Source organism: Myxocyprinus asiaticus, chromosome 38, assembly GCF_019703515.2.
Source record: "Myxocyprinus asiaticus isolate MX2 ecotype Aquarium Trade chromosome 38, UBuf_Myxa_2, whole genome shotgun sequence".
NCBI classification, from domain to species: Eukaryota; Metazoa; Chordata; class Actinopteri; order Cypriniformes; family Catostomidae; genus Myxocyprinus; species Myxocyprinus asiaticus.
Window position 1 is genome coordinate 5,044,505 of NC_059381.1, and position 20,927 is coordinate 5,065,431.

The 20,927-nt window shown below is 39.1% G+C and overlaps 1 protein-coding gene across 4 annotated transcripts in view; it reads left to right on the top strand.

Moving 5' to 3' along the window:
• shroom3 (shroom family member 3) overlaps positions 1 to 20,927 on the top strand; it is a 90,696-nt gene that overhangs the window by 65,326 nt on the left and 4,443 nt on the right. For all 4 annotated transcript variants that reach the window (XM_051677170.1, XM_051677172.1, XM_051677173.1 and 1 more), the window contains 7 exons: positions 987 to 1,121; positions 4,161 to 7,170; positions 8,782 to 8,843; positions 9,580 to 10,335; positions 12,354 to 12,755; positions 17,659 to 17,761; positions 17,859 to 18,140. In XM_051677170.1, coding sequence (XP_051533130.1) covers positions 987 to 1,121; positions 4,161 to 7,170; positions 8,782 to 8,843; positions 9,580 to 10,335; positions 12,354 to 12,755; positions 17,659 to 17,761; positions 17,859 to 18,140 — 4,750 coding nt within the window. The remainder of the gene's footprint in view (positions 1 to 986; positions 1,122 to 4,160; positions 7,171 to 8,781; positions 8,844 to 9,579; positions 10,336 to 12,353; positions 12,756 to 17,658; positions 17,762 to 17,858; positions 18,141 to 20,927) is intronic.

Below are 20,927 nucleotides of genomic sequence, written 5' to 3' on the forward strand. Positions count from 1 at the left end.
CACTTAAGTCAGGTGAATCAAGGCTGTTTGTGCACAAACTGCCATTGACACTGCCTTTGCCTGGCATTTTATGTGTATGCGTGTGTGTTTTCAAATGTCTGGAGCAGCAGCAGGTACAGACAGTCTGCTGACCGTTTTATGAAAAACATTCATTATGTTCCCAACTCAACTGCTTGAAACCAAAAATGTTTTTGTTTCAGACAATGGTGGCATTATTACCATGTTTCAACAATACAATAAAGAACGTAATGAGAAAAGAGAAAAAACAAAAATAGAAATCTGCTTTCGACCCTGCAAATTTTGTTTATTTCTCATTCTCAGGAATACATTATTCCAAAAAAAAAAAAATAATAATAATAATTCCCACATCCTAGAGGATAAGGGCCTATGAAGGTATTTACAGATTCTATTCTAGATCTAGTTTTCTATTCTAGATTGTATTCTAAATTTTGTATATAAAACTTTACAATTTTCTTTCCTTTCAAATAAAATTATTATTCCAAATATTCGTTGATATCAATGCATTTGATTAACCTTTCATTAAGTCAGGTTTGGAAGTATTTATTTGAGGTTCTGGTTATTAGGCAGGGCCACATTCTCCAGGGATGTTTTGATTCATTATCCTTTGTAGCCTTGACTACATCAGACAATCAGTGGTCAATTCAGGCTTTGTGTTCACTTTAAACTACTTTATACTTTGTTTAAAATTCAGACTGTTCTTTATCATGAAAAGTATATATTATATATATATATATATATATATATATATATTTTTTTTTTTTTTTTTTTTTGCATTCTCAAGTATTGTAAAAGACAGGCATGGATTTTTAAACTGTTTTTTTAATGGGGTCGATTATTAAGGGTGTGTGTTTGTGTGTGGCTTGATTTGTGTACCTATCTGAACATGTGTTTGCTTGTATGTATGTTTTGCACCTGTGTGCTTGCATGTGTTCTGATCTGCCTGTCTATTTCTCACTTTCTTTCAGACGAAGTGAGCCTGGCTCTCGACCTCATTCCTGGCACTCCACAAAGCTGAGCGAGGGCCCTCAGGACTCCGGCAGCATGATGCAAGTCACCCAGGGTGGTGTGGGAGCCCCTTGGCACCAGAACTATCATTCCAGGTCAGCTTAACTCACACACACTAACAGATCTACAGTCTAGGGACTCTTTAACCTGTTATGTTTAATAGCAGGGATATCTTAACCTTTGTCACCCATTTTCAAACTGTCACAATTACAGCATGGAAGATTTTATAATAACAGAGATTCAATAGCTGCGTTTCCACTATCGGGCCAAATGAGGGTGTGCTAGTGTGGGCCAGGGCCAGTTGCATTCCCACTGTCACTTCCGGGGCTTCATCGTGCCTCTTCAGGGCTTTCTTCCAGCTCCTATTACCCCTGGTGCCAAACAAGGCCAACTGGGGATTGAGGCGGATTCAAGTGTATCCAGTGCAAAACAGTGCAGGTTAGGGAAAAATAAAAAAATTGTGGGTACAGTACAAATTCGTTAAAATGCACAATGGACAAAACAGTGCTCAAAGAAAGAACTTTCCATGGTTCGAGATCATAGATGGTGTGTTGGGACATCATTCCGCTGTTAGTGGAGAGACCATGGCAATTGGTGAGTTGTCAACTCACTTATCTTGTTAGTTAGCTAATGTTTGCAAGTGATAAAAACTCGATATTCTAGATAACTAGATAACATGGTTCCTCCACTTAAACTCCCCTCTTGCTTGTGAAATGGGCAGGGTGTGTGACATTGGCACCAGGGCGGCGTGTTAAGGGGTTGTTTTAGGGCAACACTGCGGGGCTATTGGCCCGATGGTGGGAATGCAGATTGATTTTGGTCTTGTGGCTCAAAGTCAGAGGCTATTTGGTCCCGGCTGGCCATTGATAGCCCTGGCCTGCACTGGCCCAATAGTGGAAAAGCGGCTAATAGTAAAGTTTAGGGCCTGTATTTTTTTTTCCCGCCACCAATAACTTAGTTATTTATAAAATTGTGTGTGACTGTAGGTTTTTATATTGGACCAAATAGCTTTAGTTTAAGAAATGTTAAAAGGACTATTTAAATGTGAAAACAGCAACCCTGACGAGTTACTGGCTTTTCGCATGGTACTTATAACAGGCAAATAGAAAAAGGTTGTGTATATTGCTGCCTTCACATTGAACCTATTGAATATAGTCTTTGAGCCTATTATATTTGAGAAAATGTTCTGTCATATAGATAAGCAAGTAAAAATTAATGTTACACAAACTGGATCATTTTAGAACAATGATATTAGAGATTTTGGTCAGACATCGCTCTGTTGTCATAGCATCAGCAATGGACGCTCTCATTTATGTAGTTTCCTACATACTTTTCCCCAAAACCTCTTAGAATTTTTGCTACAACAGGATGAACGTTGTGTGCATGTTATCTTGGTCCTTATCGCGATATTTAGACCAGAACGTTCATGGGCCATGAATGATGACACTGAGTGAAAAACATTTAGTGTGTTTGAAGAGGACCAGGGAGCAAAGCATTGACGCACAGCCTAGTGGAAAAAAAACATTCTTTGGGATGACACTCCCTCAACAACTCTGCAAAGGTTCACATGGCGATGGTTACTATGGGCTACACCAATAGAGATCCACATTCTGATGACCTGGTGGTCATTGTTTGATGGACAGACATGTGATTGGTTGATCCAGTTTTTTTTAGGAGGGGTGACTGCGTAACTGTTGACAATGGGTGATATCATGCTAATTATGCCAGCAGAAATACCAGCAGTCTGATGCCAGCTTACCCAGTCCAGCTCCGGCAAACAAATACCCATAAAAGGGCAGTCCCCTAAGCGAAACCAGGGCATCACTGTCCCACACATACTTAAAAAAAAAAAAAAAAAAAAAACACACACACACCACCATAATTCAAACCTTTTATATAGCAAATTCGATTTATCATTTTGTCTTTGCGTTGGCATTAACCAGGAAAGAGAGATCAGGAATTATAAGGAAAAGCAAACTTTGATGCAAAAACACTAAAACCCTTGTGATTGTTACTGTCAACACCAAATACTACTTATCAAGGTTGTAAACGCGGCAGACATCAATACCATGAATTGCATTGAGTTAAACGTATCAGATGTAATCTAATCTTTCTGATGAATGGTTGAGACACATAGCAAACACAAAGAATGACAATGATCCCCCAGCGTATTTCTTAAGAAGCAGTAAATCAATGTCTTTTGGTGTCTTTCCAAGTCTGTAACGGCTACTAATTTAGCTTAGACTGGCATCATAAAGCACAATAGGATCTTTTTTCCCAAGGTGATATTTTTACCCAATAAAACAAAGTTATTAATGTTCTTTGGTCTGTTGTCCTGTTTTACCCAATTAAAAAAGTTGTAAAAAGTAAAGTTATATATACAGTTAGTATAAATATTATAGTAAAATATAAATGTTAACCACTTATTCCAGGATTAATTCACTGCATTGCATGTTACTTCATGAATTATCTTGCAATATACAAATATCCCATTATAAATTGAACGTAAACTGAAATAACTTAATAGAATTTCTAGTTAAACTGTTGTCTCTAATCATGTAAGAGCAGTCATTTATTTTATTTCAAACAACTTAGAGCTGTAAAACTATTTGTTTCTTTTTTTTTTTTGGTCCCCTTTTCTCCCAAATTTGGAATGCCCAATTCCCAATGCGCTCTAAATCCTCATGGTGGCGTAGTGACTCGCCTCAATCCGGGTGGCAAGGACGAATCTCAGTTGCCTCGGCGTCTGAGACCGTCAATCCGCACATCTTATCACGTGGCTTGTTGAGCGCTTTACCATGGAGACGTAGCGCGTGTGGAGGCTTCACGCTATTCTCCACGGCATCCGCACACAACTCACCACGCACCCCACCGAGACTGAGAACCACATTATAGCAACCACGAGGAGGTTAACCCAACGTGACTCTACCCACCCTAGCAACCGGGCCAATTGGTTGCTTAGGAAACCTGGCTGGAGTCACTCAGCACACCCTGGATTTGAACTTGCATCACCAGGTGTGGTAGTCAGCGTCTTTACTTGCTGAGCTACCCAGGCCCCCAAACTATTTGTTTCTAATTGTTTATAGTATATTACTTGACTTCTTGACTTTATCTTGGTTTGTCCTTACCTGCAGTGCCTCCACCACAGACCTGTCAGGGTATGAGACGGGATTCCTTAGGAAGAGCCCAGATCAATACAGTTCCCGGGGAAGCATGGAGAGCCTAGAACATACTAACCCAGTATATAGCTCCTGCTATCAACTGTCATCCTCCAAATCCTCCAGCAGCATTGATCACCTGCACAGCAAGCGTGATTCTGCATATAGTTCGTTCTCTACCAGCTCTAGTATCCCAGAGTACCTTACAGCTGCACCATCATTTAACAAGGAGAGGTCATATTCCATGGAGAATGTTCCACATAGAGAAGGGATGCAGCAGGCAGATATACGTTACATACGCACCATCTACGACCCCCAAGAGGGTGTGTCTGAAGAGCATGAGGTAACATCTGCAACATTGATGAGAACCAATGAAAGCAGAACACAGTCTAGAAGTAGTAATGACCAGGGCATGATCTGCCATCATGGCAAAAGTAGTAGTGGCAGTAGTGGAAGCAGCGGAGGCGCAACAAACTCACAACGCCACAGTGTTGGGCCAGTCTGGGATCTGACACACAACCGGCATTCCTACGAAAACCTAAAGGGGGTACCAGCACCTCCATTACGCAGTGACAGCTATGCAGCATTTCGCAATCATGAGCGGCCCAACTCTTGGTCGAGTCTTGAGCATGCTCGGTCACAGCGGTTACTTCACAAGGGTTCCTGGAATCACTCAAGCGGTTCTGTGGCCACAGGAAAGTCCTCATATGGAGCTGAAGGTCAGCTGCACACTGTGATTGAGAAAAGCCCTGAAAGCAGCCCGACCACCAAACCCAAACAGGGTTTTCCTCAGTCCACACAGCCTGGCCGTCTCATGTTACCCACAAGCATCTACCCTGTTCCTCCACCCGAGCCACATTTTGCACAAATCCCAACCAGTAACCCTAGTGCTGGTAGTGTGTACCCAGCACTGGCTAAGGAGAGCAAGCACAACCCTCATTGCGAGGATAGGGTCATGGTTGAAAATGGATACCAAAGCAATGCTCCCAGCCTAAGCCCTGTTCAACCCCATGTTTTGGCACAGCCTAAGCTGTCTGATATTGTTCAAGATGATACTCAGGTCAAATCTGTTTTTTACCGGTCTCACTTGCAGCTGCAAGAGCAGAAGACACAGGCATCATCTGTAGTCCAGGAGAGAAGGGATCCTTACACACCTGTTCAACAAAGAGTAGAGAGACCAAGGCTCTCACATGGCATGGAAGCTTATAACAATTACAGGCAACCTAAAGATGAAGAACAAAACAAATACAATGAGCAAAATATTCATCCAGACCATCTTTACTCAGCTGAGAAAGTTGCACATGGTCAAGTTGCCCAAACGTACAGAGGAAACTTAGTCCAGACACAAGGAGGTGACCACATAGTTAAACATATTAGGCACTACAGCGACTCTAGTGCCCTCAAACAGAAAGGTCATGACCTCGATCACCCTCTGACCAGACTGGAGAATGCACTTGCTGAGGTTCAACGATGTGCCAGTCCTGAGAGTACAGCTAGCCAATGCAGTGTTCAGAGTGAACGCACCATGTCTGTGCTGGAGAAAGTAAGTCATTTTGAGAGACAGCAAGTTAAACCTCGCAGTCATAGCAGCCTCTCCCATCATAGTTCCATGGCTCGTCTTAGTCAAGCACCAAGACCTTCCAGTGCAAAGAGTTCCCTCTCTAGTGTGGAAGATTTGCACAACATGTTAGAGAGAAGCAATAGCTCCATCCCTTATGTGAGAACTCAGAGTGCTTCCACCATGGCCAGTTTTGATAGACATGTGGAGGTGCAGCAGGATTCGCGAATGAGACGTGGGAGTAGTCACCATGCCCATCATCATCACCCAAAAGACCCTGCTGTAACCCTTCAGAGGAGTAAGAGCACCTTCCAGCTTGGTGAGGAAAATGGCAACCATGGTAAAGGTGACATTCATGATATCCTGGGCACCATCCAGGACACATCTTTTAACAGAGCATATAGAGACAGCATTAAAGATGCCCAGTCTAAGGTGCTGAGATCTACTTCCTTCAGAAGACGGGACCTTAGCATTAACCCTCCACCAGTGCCAGCCAAACACATGTCCCTGGAGAGAAAAGGACCTACTACAAGTCCCAAACCTGATACATCCCCACACACTCCAAAAGAACGGCATGTTGTTCCTGTTGAGGTACCAAATAGAACCACTCCTCCTGAACTCCCCAATGTCCCAGCCACTGGACCCTCAGTCATGCGGATTTGTGGACGCAAACGATTTATGATGGAGCAGAAAAAACGATCTTACTCTGAGCCAGAAAACATGCATGAAGTTGGCGTGTTGACTCCAGAAACCAGTCAGACTGAGAAAAAGATTCAGCAGCAGCTTTTGTCAAGTGAGACAAGTGTTGCTGACAGGCGCAGGATGTTTGAGCAAGTGGCGAATCGTAATGCTGACCACAGATTGGTCTCCTCCAGGCCTGATTTGAAGCAGATGCAGCAAGATGCCCTTGTTGAGTACATGGAACGCAAAACAGGTAGAAGAATAGATGGATATTCAAACCGCCCACATAGTGCATATCTACAGTCAGCTTCTTCCTCTTCCACTGACTCACGGAGTCTCACCTCCACCCCAAGTGTGTGCTCTTTGCAAGAGCCAGTATACGATGGCTTCTCTTTTGGTGTTCATAAAGCATCAACCCTTCCAGCAGGAATGCAAAGCTCCTTTTATCCAACCAGGGCTACCCAAAATCACACACGGTCTGAGTTCTTCCCCACTGGCCATCAGTTCCAAGGCGCAAGTCCTGAATCTTCAAAAACAGAGACCAAGAATCCCATCCCTGCACAGATCCCAGGCCCAGCTAGACATCTCCTTCCTCAGCACCTAGAGGCAGTTTTTGAGAGAGCCACCTCAGCCAGAAGCACAGGGAGGTCAGCTTCAGCAGATGATCTGCTGGACCATAGTGAAGAACGTCCAGTTCCTCAGCACTTCCGCTCCAGGTCATCTCCATCAGTGGAGAACTTTAATCAGGTAACAAGCATCTTTTCCTCTATGTTATGTGTTTACTGATATGTTTTCACTATAAAAAGAGTATTCTCATCAAAAGCATTATTATGATCAGGGGGCGAAAAACAAAATAACAAAAAAAAAAAAAAAAAAACAGGTGAACTTTCCTGTGTCACTGGCTAGATGTTTGTGAAATGACTTCATACCACTCCAAGTTAAACAATAACATTCAAGTTAGAGCAGATTTGCTTATTTTAACCCACCTATTGCATAGTTAAAAAAGATTACTCACTCAAAGTGTATTAGCTTCCCATAGTTGCACATTTGCCAAGGAAAAACTACTTATACCTCAGAAATGAATATAGTCAGTTCAATATTAGATAATATAAACTATAATAATATATTTTCTTGCAACCTGATTAAGTTCTGAGAGCTTTGTAGAGAGGGTTCAGAGGTCTTCTCTTCAGGAGCTCTCTGCGTGCAAAGCAATACTAAATGTGAGTCAAAACTTCTCACAAAGTCACCTCCACAGATCTGTAACCTAAAGGGATAGTTCACCCAAAATTACTCACCCTCAAGTTGTTCCAAAGGTGAATTATTTTCCTTTCATCCACAGAATGATGTTGACAGAATGTTTGCATCAGTCACTGTTTACTTAGATTACAGGATTTACATTTTTGTTTAAGCTATCCCTTTAAGAAACTGTCAAGATCTGTTTTTGTCCCTCTGATCCTACTTGTGAGAAAACATGATCATCTTTCAGTATGATCATCTTCATGCACAGATTCCTTGCAGGTTTAGTAATCAGTAGGTACTTGTAGGGCAAAGAAGCAGTCCCGTCCTAGAGATGGGCAGATAATATTTTTATGCCCACTCTTGGTGCACCGCAGGAAGAGGCCAGTGGTCTTCAATTCCTGTTTGGTGCCACAGAGCCTAGGCTACAGAGATCTGACAGATGTGCACAGATAACTGCACTCCTTCTGTGCCCAAGGGAAGCGTTGGAGATAATGGACAACCCATCATGGTGTTGGGTTCAAAAATTTGGAACGGTTAAGAGGGCCATTTATCTAGGAGAGTAATTAGCCTTTATGTAAACAATAATAGCTCTGATTTGATGAGGACCATGTACAGTGCACACACAGAGGATGTACAGTATGACTATCCTGTGAAATCCCAGACTATGCCAACATTCCAAAATTGGCTCAAGCTGTAGATAAAATGCCAGCATGATGACTTTGTTACTTATCATTTTGTGGTTTTGGATTAATAAGTAACATAAGCAGACAGGCCATGCATAAATCATCAAAGTCAAGAGCACCATTAAGGTCACAGTCTATGCATCTGCTTGCGGTTCATCTGCTGAATACAACATAGCTCATCAAGGATGTTTTCATTGCCCTGTCTCTTTTTCATTAACGGATGTTGGTTAATCAGTAATCATGGCATGCGCTTCAGATTAAAATTAACATGAAAGGACCAACATTCTCTAAAACTGCAGTAACCATGAAATAATGATTAACTTCCTCTTTCTGGTATTTGAATAATCCCCATTTCTGCACCTTCTCTATAGAACATTTTTATGATTTAACACCTGCTAAATGAAAAAAAAAATCTTCTTTTGTTCTGATTGTCTAGGACCTCATGGCCACAGACCTCCAATTGTTTATGGTTTCCTCCAAGGAATCCTCAGAAAGCAGGTTTGTGTATATAATTGTGTTATCAAAAAAAAAAAAAAAAAAAAACAACATTCAGTTCTGTTGTCCTACAAATAAAGCCTCTTGAGTCCATTATCCCCACCCCAACACAGCATTTACAGATTTTATTTTGCACCACCCAGAATTCACATACATACAGTACATATTTGTATCATACTTAATCATTCACAAGTATGTCATGCTTTACTGTTGAATATTGAATCTATCCAAACTTATCTCCAGTATATTTAAGTTTAGAAGGATTTTTTACCTTCTAAATGGCTTTTTACTTGAAACATTTTTCTTTGGACAATTCATATGTGTTACATAGACTTCAAATGTTAGAAAATAGACAAACCAGCATCAAGGGACAGAAAGGCCAGTAAGTCAATTGTGCAGATCAGCCCTTTAAAGAGCAAGCATTGCTTTGTGAGTTTAAAACTATTTGAAACATTGTTTTATTGAAATATTTAACCATAAAAGGTCCTAAATTAAGGGCATACCCTTAATTGGTCAATGGCTTTATCAGACAGGAGTCCCACTGTAGCTATTTTTTAGTTTGTTTTGACCCATGCAGGAATTCCCACCAGACACTGAAAGATAAATTATTATTTGAATCTAATGAAATTAAAACTTAAGAAATCATAGATATGGCAGGTATTGAAAATCTATCAAGACCAGCTTGTTAATGGTACTGGATGTTCTCATGTCATGTCTTGTGTGTGTTTGTGTTTAATAGGGTGTTGGGGAACACTGCACCCAAACAGTCACATGCAGAGAGGAGCTATCAGCTGAACCAGGGTCCTGTCCAGTTTAACGCACCTATGCTGAGGCGGGAGCACCAGAGAAATTCTGACCGGCCCAGGGCACAAAGTGCTTCTGCTCTGGCTGCTTCCGTGGGACTGCCTTGCCCCCTCACCTCTCCAGGAACTGCTGCCAGCCTGAACTGGCATAATGGAGAGAGACTGTGTCAGCCCAACCTGGATTCTATTGCTTTTCCAGAAACTGGCCCTCAAAGTCAGAAGAGTCCATCTGAACTCTTGCGGCAGAACTCCAACGACACCAGCACTTCTGAAGACACCCTGAAGGATTTCCCATGTCCGGTGGCTTCAAAACCATCAGTGTCCGCCCAGTCACCTCCACACCCAGAGGTCAAAGTCATGGGGTCACATACATCCCTAGACGATCCACTCACAAGGTCATACGATTCAAGGCTGCCCACCTTCCCCAAAAGCCCAGTCTCCTTAATTAAAACACTTCCCTCTCTTCGGATCTCAGAGTCTGGTCTTCATGATTTTCAGAGCACTGCTTTGTTACAAGGCGACGATGAAGTGTTTTTAACACCACCCCCAACCTCTTTTCCCCCACCACCACTGCCAATCAGAGAGATGGAGAATATGAAGGACTTACCCCCACCACCACCTCTCACACCCCCAGTTGTGGAGGAGTTAGTAACAGAAGCTTTACTGTCACCAGGACCATTAAGGCCAATCAGGTAAACATGTACTCATAAACATACACAGATATAATGTGTGGGCACATATAGGTAAATGTGTTTAATATGATCCAAGTAGGACATGTTGGTAAGATGGACGCAAAAACACATTTGGTATGAACGACCCCTTCACAAATCTTTCTGGTTAAGTTAGTTAAGACAAAACACAACATATGCTGGTGACCAGCAGTGCTCAACTTTTCAGCAGGGTTATGATTGTTTGATAGGAATATTTTACTAGGAACAACAAACCTTTTTGATCCAGGAACATGTCCAACCATAAGCGTTGCTAGACCCTATTTTGGAGGGCTTCAGCCCCCCTAAAATACATCTCAGACCCCCTAAAAATCTGTGACTCTGCAATCAGCATGCAAATATCTTAAACAGTGGCAGCTGCAGCACTGCACTACTTTAAAGCATGAGACTGCTTAGATGGCTTTTCCCATCTGTACAGACTGACTGTAGCGCAAGCCAATAGCATTGGAGTGCGGGCTGTAAAGCAGCACAACACTGGTTGACCCACTGAATGAATACGCCCCATTTTCCCATTCAATTTGTGAACGAGCGAGGATCAGCATCTGTTCACCGACTGAATGAGAGGAGGCATGTCGTTTGTTTAGTTTGGCAATCTCATTTAACAAGGAGAGAAAGGGGCTGGATGAATTATGAGTAAAGGTGACTAATGACATTATAATGATATCAGGATGTAATTTAAACTTATAATTATTTTTAGGCTAATATTGTTGTCTTTTTTTCTTTTTGCATAGCTTGATAGTCATGCACAGCAGTTCACAAAATGAAAGATATGATATGTTTTCATTTGGGGTTAAATGCTTATGATGCTTAAACACTCTGCTGAAGTCTCTGAGTAAACACATCGCTTTTTAAGTTGTGGTCACTTTTACCTTTGCACGGCAAAATTCTGCAGGCGAAATACAGTCATCTCAATGGGAATCTGCATGGTCATGAATTTCGTATAATAAACTTCCAGTGGTGAAGAATTTGCCCTTGCGGATTTCAAGTGGAGTTTAAGTTTGGTGAACATTTGACAGACGAATTTGCCACGTTGACCAATAGTAAGTGGTTTTGCAGTGACCTCTGTATGGGCGGTGCTTCGTACACAGTTACACTTAATATTCACAATGTTCAAGGATATGATTTTAGCAGTGAGTTTCTTTTTAACTTCACTCTCACAGAGTAAAGTGCATAATTAAAAAGACGCTGCCTGACAATTCGTTTTTTTTGCTGGTTACACACACGCTCAATGTCTGCCCACACCTTCCTTGCCCGTGGAATTTCATCATGCAAAGTTAAAAGTGGCTGTGCCTTTATGAAGTATAAATAGTATTTTTCGATCGTGAATGACTCGGTGCTTTATCAGTGGTTTAATAATTCAATCAAACGCATAAAAGACGTTCATTTATTGCCACCTTCTGGCGTAAAAGTGTGATCGTCACTCATAAATATAAACTAATCTTTTTTATTTATACCTTAATTTGACCAGATTAGCCTCTAAAGATTAAAATCTCTTCTCAGAGTGTATTTCTCTTTTGAATGATTTTAAAAGACTCGAGTCACGAGTTCATGACATACAGTCAGAATCAGAATGAGCTTTATTGCCAAGTATGCTTACACACACAAGGAAATTATCATGGTGACAGAAGCTTCCAGTGCAAAGAGAATGCAACCATATATACATACAAACATATACATTTTAACATATATACATATACTGTATATAGAACAGAGAAACATCGTCTGGAGTTCATTCACTAACAACTGAGCTAAATGTGACATTTATTGTAATGATAGGTTTTTGTGGTGTTTCTTATAACTTTAATATGTAGAAGTTGCTCAATTAATGATCCACTATCTATGCAACAGAGTGCAATACAATAAACGTGCACAGCATATAGTGTCATTGGGGTCTAAGCCTCCTGTGTTCTACATGGGTAAATAATTTTGTATGTTAATCCCATTAATATAAAACCATTTTCTCTTTTAATTTGATGTTTTAGCGATTCTGAGACTCTGGCTGACACAACAGCCCATCCAGAGACCGAACAGCCATCAAATGACCATATGACTCCATCTGTGACCCCTGGCCTACAGTCCATCCATCTTATAGACAGCACAGCACATTTACTCCCTCAGTCACCCAGCAGTGTCCCACTAGAGGAGGAGACCTCTCAGATTCTAGGACTCGACTACCATCTATTCTCTAAAAGAGAGCGAACTCAACCCGAGCTGCTCGTGGAGACTTTAGCCCGAGAGCTGGTGGGCAGGGACAAATCCCTCACCTCACTCCTGGACACCTGGGCAGGTAAAACTACCCTAGATCTGATGGAGGACATCTTCCCCTCACACTCCTTGTCGCCCTGGCAACACAGGAGGAGCAGCAGCGGTCCTTTGGTTGAGAGGTGAGAGTTGAACAGATGGTGAAGATAAAGTGCAATGTGATTACACAGGCTGGTGGCATATAGAGTGAGCAGGTAGTTCATGTGTGTAGTGTTACTCAGTAATCAGGTGGATTTCATGCTCACAGGACCAATAAACACAAGAGCTCTTTGTTTAAAGCTGATTATATTAGCCGGTATTAGTGCACTCAGGTCATGGCCTAATATTATTGCATAAAGACAAGAGATAGCACAGCGATAAATCATTTACACCAATGGATAATGTAGTAGAGCTGTAAAGATATTAATAGTAAAAATGCTAACCAGCATATTCTAAAGAATAAATAGTTTAAATGCTATCAGGAAACATTTTTATATATTTAAGTCATTGACGTGATATGTCAGGCAGTGAAAGCAGCTTCCTGGTTTAAAACACTATACAATATTCATTTTTAAATGTGTTTTATATTTATGCAGTTTTAATTTTAGTATTAATTGAGAGACTACATATTTTTGGCTATTTAATTGAACTGCAAAAAGGTGTTTAAAATGGTTAAATGATAACATTTATAAATATTTTAACCTAATATTTTGATGTTGAACAAAAAAGATAATGTACATGTTAGCTGTCAAATAGCTAACCATTTTCACTTGATCCCTGTGGTGGTGGTACCAATGGTCAGGTATGGTATCAGATGGAAATACCATGGTACTGAATGATTACCATACTCATTTACAGTATTATTTACATAGTACTTCTAGAAACTTAAAAGAACATCATAGTACTATTTTATTAATATTATATAAAAACGTATTTATCTTAAGGATAGAAGTGCCATATTTTACCATGATACTGAAGGAACAAGTCGGTTTTAAATTGAAAACAGCTAATGCAAGCCTAGCATACACAACCACTCCAACAGCATTTTTGGAAAGATATGAAACGCATAGGAATTCTGTGAAAATACATAAATTACAACTTACCTCAAATATCATAATTGATGTGTACTTTTGTTAAAAGTTTCAGTCAGTACGACTCTCTCCATCTCGAAAATTTCAACGATAAATGTAAAATTGGTGTCCCGCTAATCAGTGAAGAACGACACGGACATCTAGTGGTCGAGCCTGAAAGTGGCGCCAAAAACACGTTTCATTTTCAGCCTCGCAATCTTTTCCTTCGACATTCTAAGAGTGTAAACTTGTGTTACTCATAAATACTCCGCACGATTCTGTACATAGGCGCATAATATAAAGATATTTTATACATTTTGCATTCAATACATTCAATGCAGTGACATTTTTCTAAGTAAATGTTCTGTCATTGCTAATATTACTATCTCACTAACAAAAAGGTATGACACTTTTTATACACTTAATGCCAGGTAATAGCCTGTTTTGTTTTAGGGGTTTATTATTTATATAGATAGATAGATAGATAGATAGATAGATATACTGTGTGTGTGTGTGTGTGTGTGTATATATATATATATATATATAATGTTTGGAGTAATATACATATTTTGCTGTTTCGGAAAGAAATTGGTACTTTAATTCACCAAAGTGGCATTCAGCTGATCACAAAGTATAGTCAGGACATTACTGATGTAAAAAACAGCACCATCACTATTTGAAAAAAGTCGTTTTTGATCATATATACAGTTGAAGTCAGAAGTTTACATACACTTAGGTTGAAGTCATTAAAACTAATTTTTTTAACCACTCCACAGATTTCATATTAGCAAACTTTAGTTTTGGCAAGTCGTTTAGGACATCTACTTTGTGCATGACACGTTTTAAGGCCGACCTTCAAACTCAGTGCCTCTTTGCTTGACATCATGGGAAAAGCAAAAGAAATCAGACAAGACCTCAGAAAAAAAAACTGAGGAGCAATTTCTAAACGCCTGAAGGTACCACGTTCATCTCTGCGCAAGTATAAACACCATGGGACCACACAACCATCATACCGCTCAGGAAGGAGACGCATTCTGTCTCCTAGAGATTAATGTATTTTGGTGCGAAAAGTGCAAATCAACCCCAGAACAACAGCAAAGGACCTTGTGAAGATGCTGGAGGAAACAGGTAGACAAGTGTCTATATCCACATGAAAACGAGTCCTATATCGACATAACCTGAAAGGCTGCTCAGCCAGGAAGAAGCCACTGCTCCAAAACTGCCATAAAAAAGCCCGACTACAGTTTGCAGGTACACATGGGGACAAAGATCTTACTTTTTGGAGAAATGTCCTCTGGTCTGATGAAACGAAAGTTTAACTGTTTGGCCATAATGACCATCGTTATGTTTGGAGGAAAAAGGGGTGAGGCTTGCAAGCCGAAGAACACCATCCCAACTGTGAAGCATGGGGGTGGCAGCATCATGGTGTGGGGGTGCTTTGCTGCAGGAGGGACTGGTGCACTTCACAAAATAGATGGCATCATGAGGAAGGAAAATTATGTGGTTATATTGAAGCAACATCTCAAGACATCAGCCATGAAGTTAAAGCTTGATCGCAAATGGGTCTTCCAAATGGACAATGACCCCAAGCATACCTCCAAAGTTGTGGCAAAATGGCTTAAGGACAGCAAAGTCAAGGTATTGGAGTGGCCATCACAAAGCCCTGACCTCAATACGATAGAAAATATGTGGGCAGAACTGAAAAAGCATGTGCGAGCAAGGAGGCCAACAAACCTGATTCAGTTACACCAGTTCTGTCTGGAGGAATGGGCTAAAAATCCAGCAACTTATTGTGAGAAGCTTGTGAAAGGCTACCCGAAATGTTTAACCCAAATTAAACAATTTAAAGGCAATGCTACCAAATACTAACAAAGTGTATGTAAACTTCTGACCCACTTGGAATGTGATAAAATAAATAAAATCTAAAATAAATCATACTCTCTACTATTATTCTGATATTTCACATTCTTTTTATCCCCTTTTTTCCCAATTTGGAATGCCCAATTCCCACTACTTGGTAGGTCCTCGTGGTGGTGTGGTTACTCACCTCTTGCCATAAATGTGGCTGTCTTGTCGGGCACTTCTCACACACGTTACAGTCTAGCTGATCCCACAAAAGCTCAATGGGGTTAAGATCCATAACACTCTTTTCCAATTATCTGTTGTCCAATGACTGTGTTTCTTTGCTCACTCGAACCTTTTTTTTTTTTTTTTCTGTTTCAAAAGTGGCTTTTTCTTTGCAATTCTTCCCATAAGGCCTGCACCCCTGAGTCTTCTCTTTACTGTTGTACATGAAACTGGTGTTGAGCGGGTAGAATTCAATGAAGCTGTCAGCTGAGGACATGTGAGGCGTATATTTCTCAAACTAGAGACTCTGATGTACTTATCCTCTTGTTTAGTTGTACATCTGGTCTTCCACATCTCTTTCTGTCCTTGTTAGAGCCAGTTGTCCTTTGTCTTTGAAGAATGTAGTGTACACCTTTGTATGAAATCTTCAGTTTTTTGGCAATTTCAAGCATTGTATAGCCTTCATTCCTCAAAACAATGATTGACTGATGAGTTTCTAGAGAAAGCTGTTTTTTTTTTTGCCATTTTTGACATGCCAGTCTATTGCATACAGTGGCAACTCAAAAACAAACACAAAGACAATGTTAAGCTTCATTTAATGAACCAAATAGCTTTCAGCTGTGTTTGATATAATGGCAAGTGATTTTCTAGTACCAAATCAGCAATTTAGCATGATTACTCAAGGATAAGGTGTTGGAGTGATGGCTGCTGGAAATGGGGCCTGTCTAGATTTGAATCTAAATGACTTTTTTCAAATAGTGATGGTGCTGTTTTTTACATCAGTAATGTCCTGACTATACTTTGTGATCAGTTGAATGTCACTTTGGTAAATTAAAGTACCAATTTCCTTCCGAAACAGCAAAATCTGTATATGTGTAAATATAATATTTTAGATATTATATATATATATATACACTACCGGTCAAAAGATTTGAAACATTTGACTGAAATGTTTCTCATGATCTTAAAAAACTTTTGATCTGAAGGCGTATGCTTAAATGTCTGAAATTAGTTTTGTAGACAAAAAATATAATTGTACCACCATATTAATTTATTTCATTATAAAACTCAAATGTATTTTTAAAAAAAGGTTTTTGAAATTGATGACTTGGACCAAATAATAAAGAAAAGCAGCCAATAAGTGCCCAACATAGATGGGAACTCCTTCAATACTGTTTGAAAAGCATCCCAGGGTGATACCTCAAGAAGTTGGTTGAGAAAATGTCAAGAGTACATGTCTGCAAATTCTAGGCAAAGGGTGACTACTTTGAAGATGCTAAAATATAACACAGTTTTGATTTATTTTGGATTTTGTTTAGTCACAACATAATTCCCATAGTTCCATTTATTCTATTCCATAGTTTTGATGACTATACTATTTTTCTCAAATGTAAAAAAAAAAAACATTATAATAGAGTAAGTGTTTCAAAACGTTTGACCGGTAGTGTGTGTATATATATATATATATTTTTTTTTTTGTTTTGTTTTGTTATTGTTTTAAATGTTTTATGGTGGTATCATGGTACTACAGCCATACATGATAAAAAAATAAAAAAATAAAAAAAAAGCTTTTGCATTTATCATGCACTTATAAACACTTTTCCCCTTGAAGATATCACTCCATAAATATGTGGTGTATGTCATTGTTCTATTGTGCTGCGGAAAGCTGAGTGTAATTATGTGTGCTCTCTTTGACATGGGGAATGTGGATTTTGGACATTCTGTATCTCTCTCTCTCTCTCTCTATCCCTCTCTCAGAAAAATAGGGTAGTGAGGTAATAAAACGTGTGTGTGTGTGTGTGTGTGTGTGTTTAAAATGAACATTTCTAATCATTGGTAGTCCCAGTATTTCATAGTATAATGTATTTTTTCGCTCCCACTTTTATTTTGTGTGTTTGATCCCCATTAGGTTTCAAGATGGCTCGTGTACCCCAGAAACTCACATTCAGACTGTACCAAGAAAAATGGAGACAGATCTGGATGATGAAGAGGCTTATATGAATCAAAAGAAGGTTAGGTTCACATTCATACTCACTCTAGCACTCTAATATCATTCATCAAGAGCACAAAGCTATACTTCACAATGCAATGTTTCCTCTTGTCCTGCAGGTGGAGCTGTTGCAGGCACTGAACACGAGCATCAGATTGTTGCGAGGGGAGAGAGATGAACTGGCTGATCATCAGAAACGCTTCAGCACTTTAGGGGGCAGTATGGAAGCTTTAGTCCAGGAACACTGTAAACCCAATGAGAGAGACAAATACTGCATGTTTGTCGGTGACCTGGAGAAGATTGTAAACCTGCTGCTGTCTCTGAGTGCACGACTCGCTCGTGTGGAAAATGCACTTACTGCGCTTGAAGGGGAGGAGAGCCAGGAGAGTGCAGAAGAAAGGGTGAGGAATGTTTCATAAAATAAAAAAGGTCCCTTTTTTGTTTTATGTTGTCCCTAAAGTCTACTTATAATGGTTTGTTCAAGGCTTTTGCACCTAAAACAGGCATAATTTAGTTTTACAGAAATATTTTCCACCCTCTCTCTGACCCTTAGAATTAAATGGCAGATACTGTACCTTTTATTACAAATAAACACCCTATTCACAAATTAAATGAGCAGCAATGCTTACTTATGGGTTGTGGGTTAACTATTGAGCACAGTAAAGTTGATGTTGCCCCATCCTTTAACCCTTAGTCACTGTTTGGGTCATTTTAGTCCCAAATCATTGTAGTTTTTTTTTTTTAATTAAAAATGGTTTCCTTAATCCGAGTGGTACAAGGCTGGTGACTTTTCCTAAACTTTCCACCTGAAAAAAAAACAAAAAAAAAAACATTGGATTCGATAAGTCTTGGTGGTTTTATCAAACAGTCCCCCATTCATACTGTTCGGGGCAAATTTTGACCCGCCATAGGAAATGAATGGGTGAGACTATAACACAGAGCAATTTCTTTTATGTTTCAAATAAAAATAAATAAAACATACACAATGCAGAACACACATACATGCAAGCACATGTTCACACACACATACAAACACACACACACACACACACACACAAAGAAATTAATGGTTGAGACTATAACAGAGCAATTTTTTTTTATTTTGTCAAATAAAAATCAATCATACACAGTGCAGAATACACACACTTTCACACACACACACACACACACACACACACACACACACACACTTCAAGGTTAGATCAAAGTCTTAGTCTGACACCACTGCGACCACACCATGGTCAGGTTTGACTGTAATCATATTGTGGCACCATTGCAAAATATCACCCTTCAACACAATTGGTTTAAAAAAAAAAATAATAGACTTTCATAATGTCTAAATATATATCCATGTCATAACTTGTGATAATATTTAGCAGTTATTTTTGTTACATTTGTTTACAGAGATCAGCTAGTAATGCATGAAGCACTGCACCATCTACTGGCCTTAGTTGTCATTTCATGTAATTGTTATTTTTATTCCAGCAGATGTCGCCAGAGACTCCAAATGCATGACATATTTTGATGTTTTGGCAATCTTTCAATTGACTGAAATGAAGATAACATTAAAATGCTTATTTTATATGAAAATGGATGGAGTAATTGAGTAATTTAGAGGTAAATAAGGTCAAAAATACCATTAAATCCCAAAAGAAATGGATAACTTTAGTGTTTTTACTTTAGTAAACAGTCTTATTACATTTCTTTAAAAATAAAATGGGGGTTCCACATTTAATGTTTGGGGTCAAATTTGAGTCTTTGCAAAGTATGCATGACATTAGTACAGTATAACAAAACAATCCTCTCTGAAAGGGGCCATACAAACCGTTAAGGTTAGACTGACGTGATCAGGGTCTTTCATTTCAAAAGATTTCATTTTCTTTATGGAAAATATAATTTCTTAATTTCTGTGGGTAAAATGTGATCTGGACATGTTTTTGTGACCTATTTATTGCCATGTAGAACAACCATTTTGCCCTTTTTTTTACCCATGGTTTCAACATGCAGTTACAAAACAAGATTATGTTAGATAATCTTAGAGATAATGTTAAATTACTACATTAGAGACACTTTTGCCTGTAGGAAATACTAGTGTTGAGAAATTAATCTCTCACACACACACACACACACACACACACACACATAGAGTAATTCAGTATTTACTGTACTTTAAAAAAAAAAAAACACACAATCTGAAACCAGACACTCCTTAAACATTTTGTTTCACTCAAAGAAAGGCTGTTCCAAATAATTATACAGCACACACCCCATGTGCTGAGAAAGAGCACACAAAAAAAGGACATTAAATTACATAATACGATAAAGCTTTTTTATTTTTTTTTAAATTTCTCTAAAACTAAGACTTAAGACTAAGATAGATAAAAGATCTGACTTATATTGGAACTTCATGTTTTTATTAATCAAAATTAAGTTCTTCAGGTATCTCAGGTTTTAATTGTGTTTTAAAATGTAGTCTTTAAAAAAACTGGCATACCCATGGAATAGGCCCGCTTGGAATTTGTGCCAGTAGAATTCCACAAAGTTCTGCAGATTTCCACGGCATTCAAACATCCGGCACCTCTTGTGTTTGTTTATTAAATATTTAATAATGAGTGTAGTACCCTCAGTTCCACATTTGTGAAATTGTAAAAATGTAGTTCATAAATATAATGATACCCCTAATAATTTTAATATTAGTTAACGAAATGGTAAATATATATATATAAATATTGCAAATGCATGGATATTTCAGAAATCTTTCATAAATTTCAAATCATCATTTTTGTAAATACAAGAGCTCTCCGTATCACACAGTATCATACCAGAGCAATTCCTACATACTGCTGTCTTCACCTGAAAACATGGATTCCTTTCAATACTGAGTTATTAGATTGTGCTGTATTGTGTTATGATTATTTAACATGGCTAATCCTGTTAGAGCGAGAGAGCCGGAACTGTACAAACAACAGGAGACTCCTGTGCCTTTTTAATTCTTAGAGGGTGTAATAGACCAAAAGGTTTCTAGCATCACTGTGTTTACAATATAATACTTTTTAACTCTTCTACAAACAGTAGACTTGATAATAAAAACATCCGTGTTTGCTATGTTAGCTATTACTGTCAGTCCTTTAAAGGAATATTCCAGGTTTATTCCAAGTTAAGCTCAATCAACAGCATTTGTGACATAA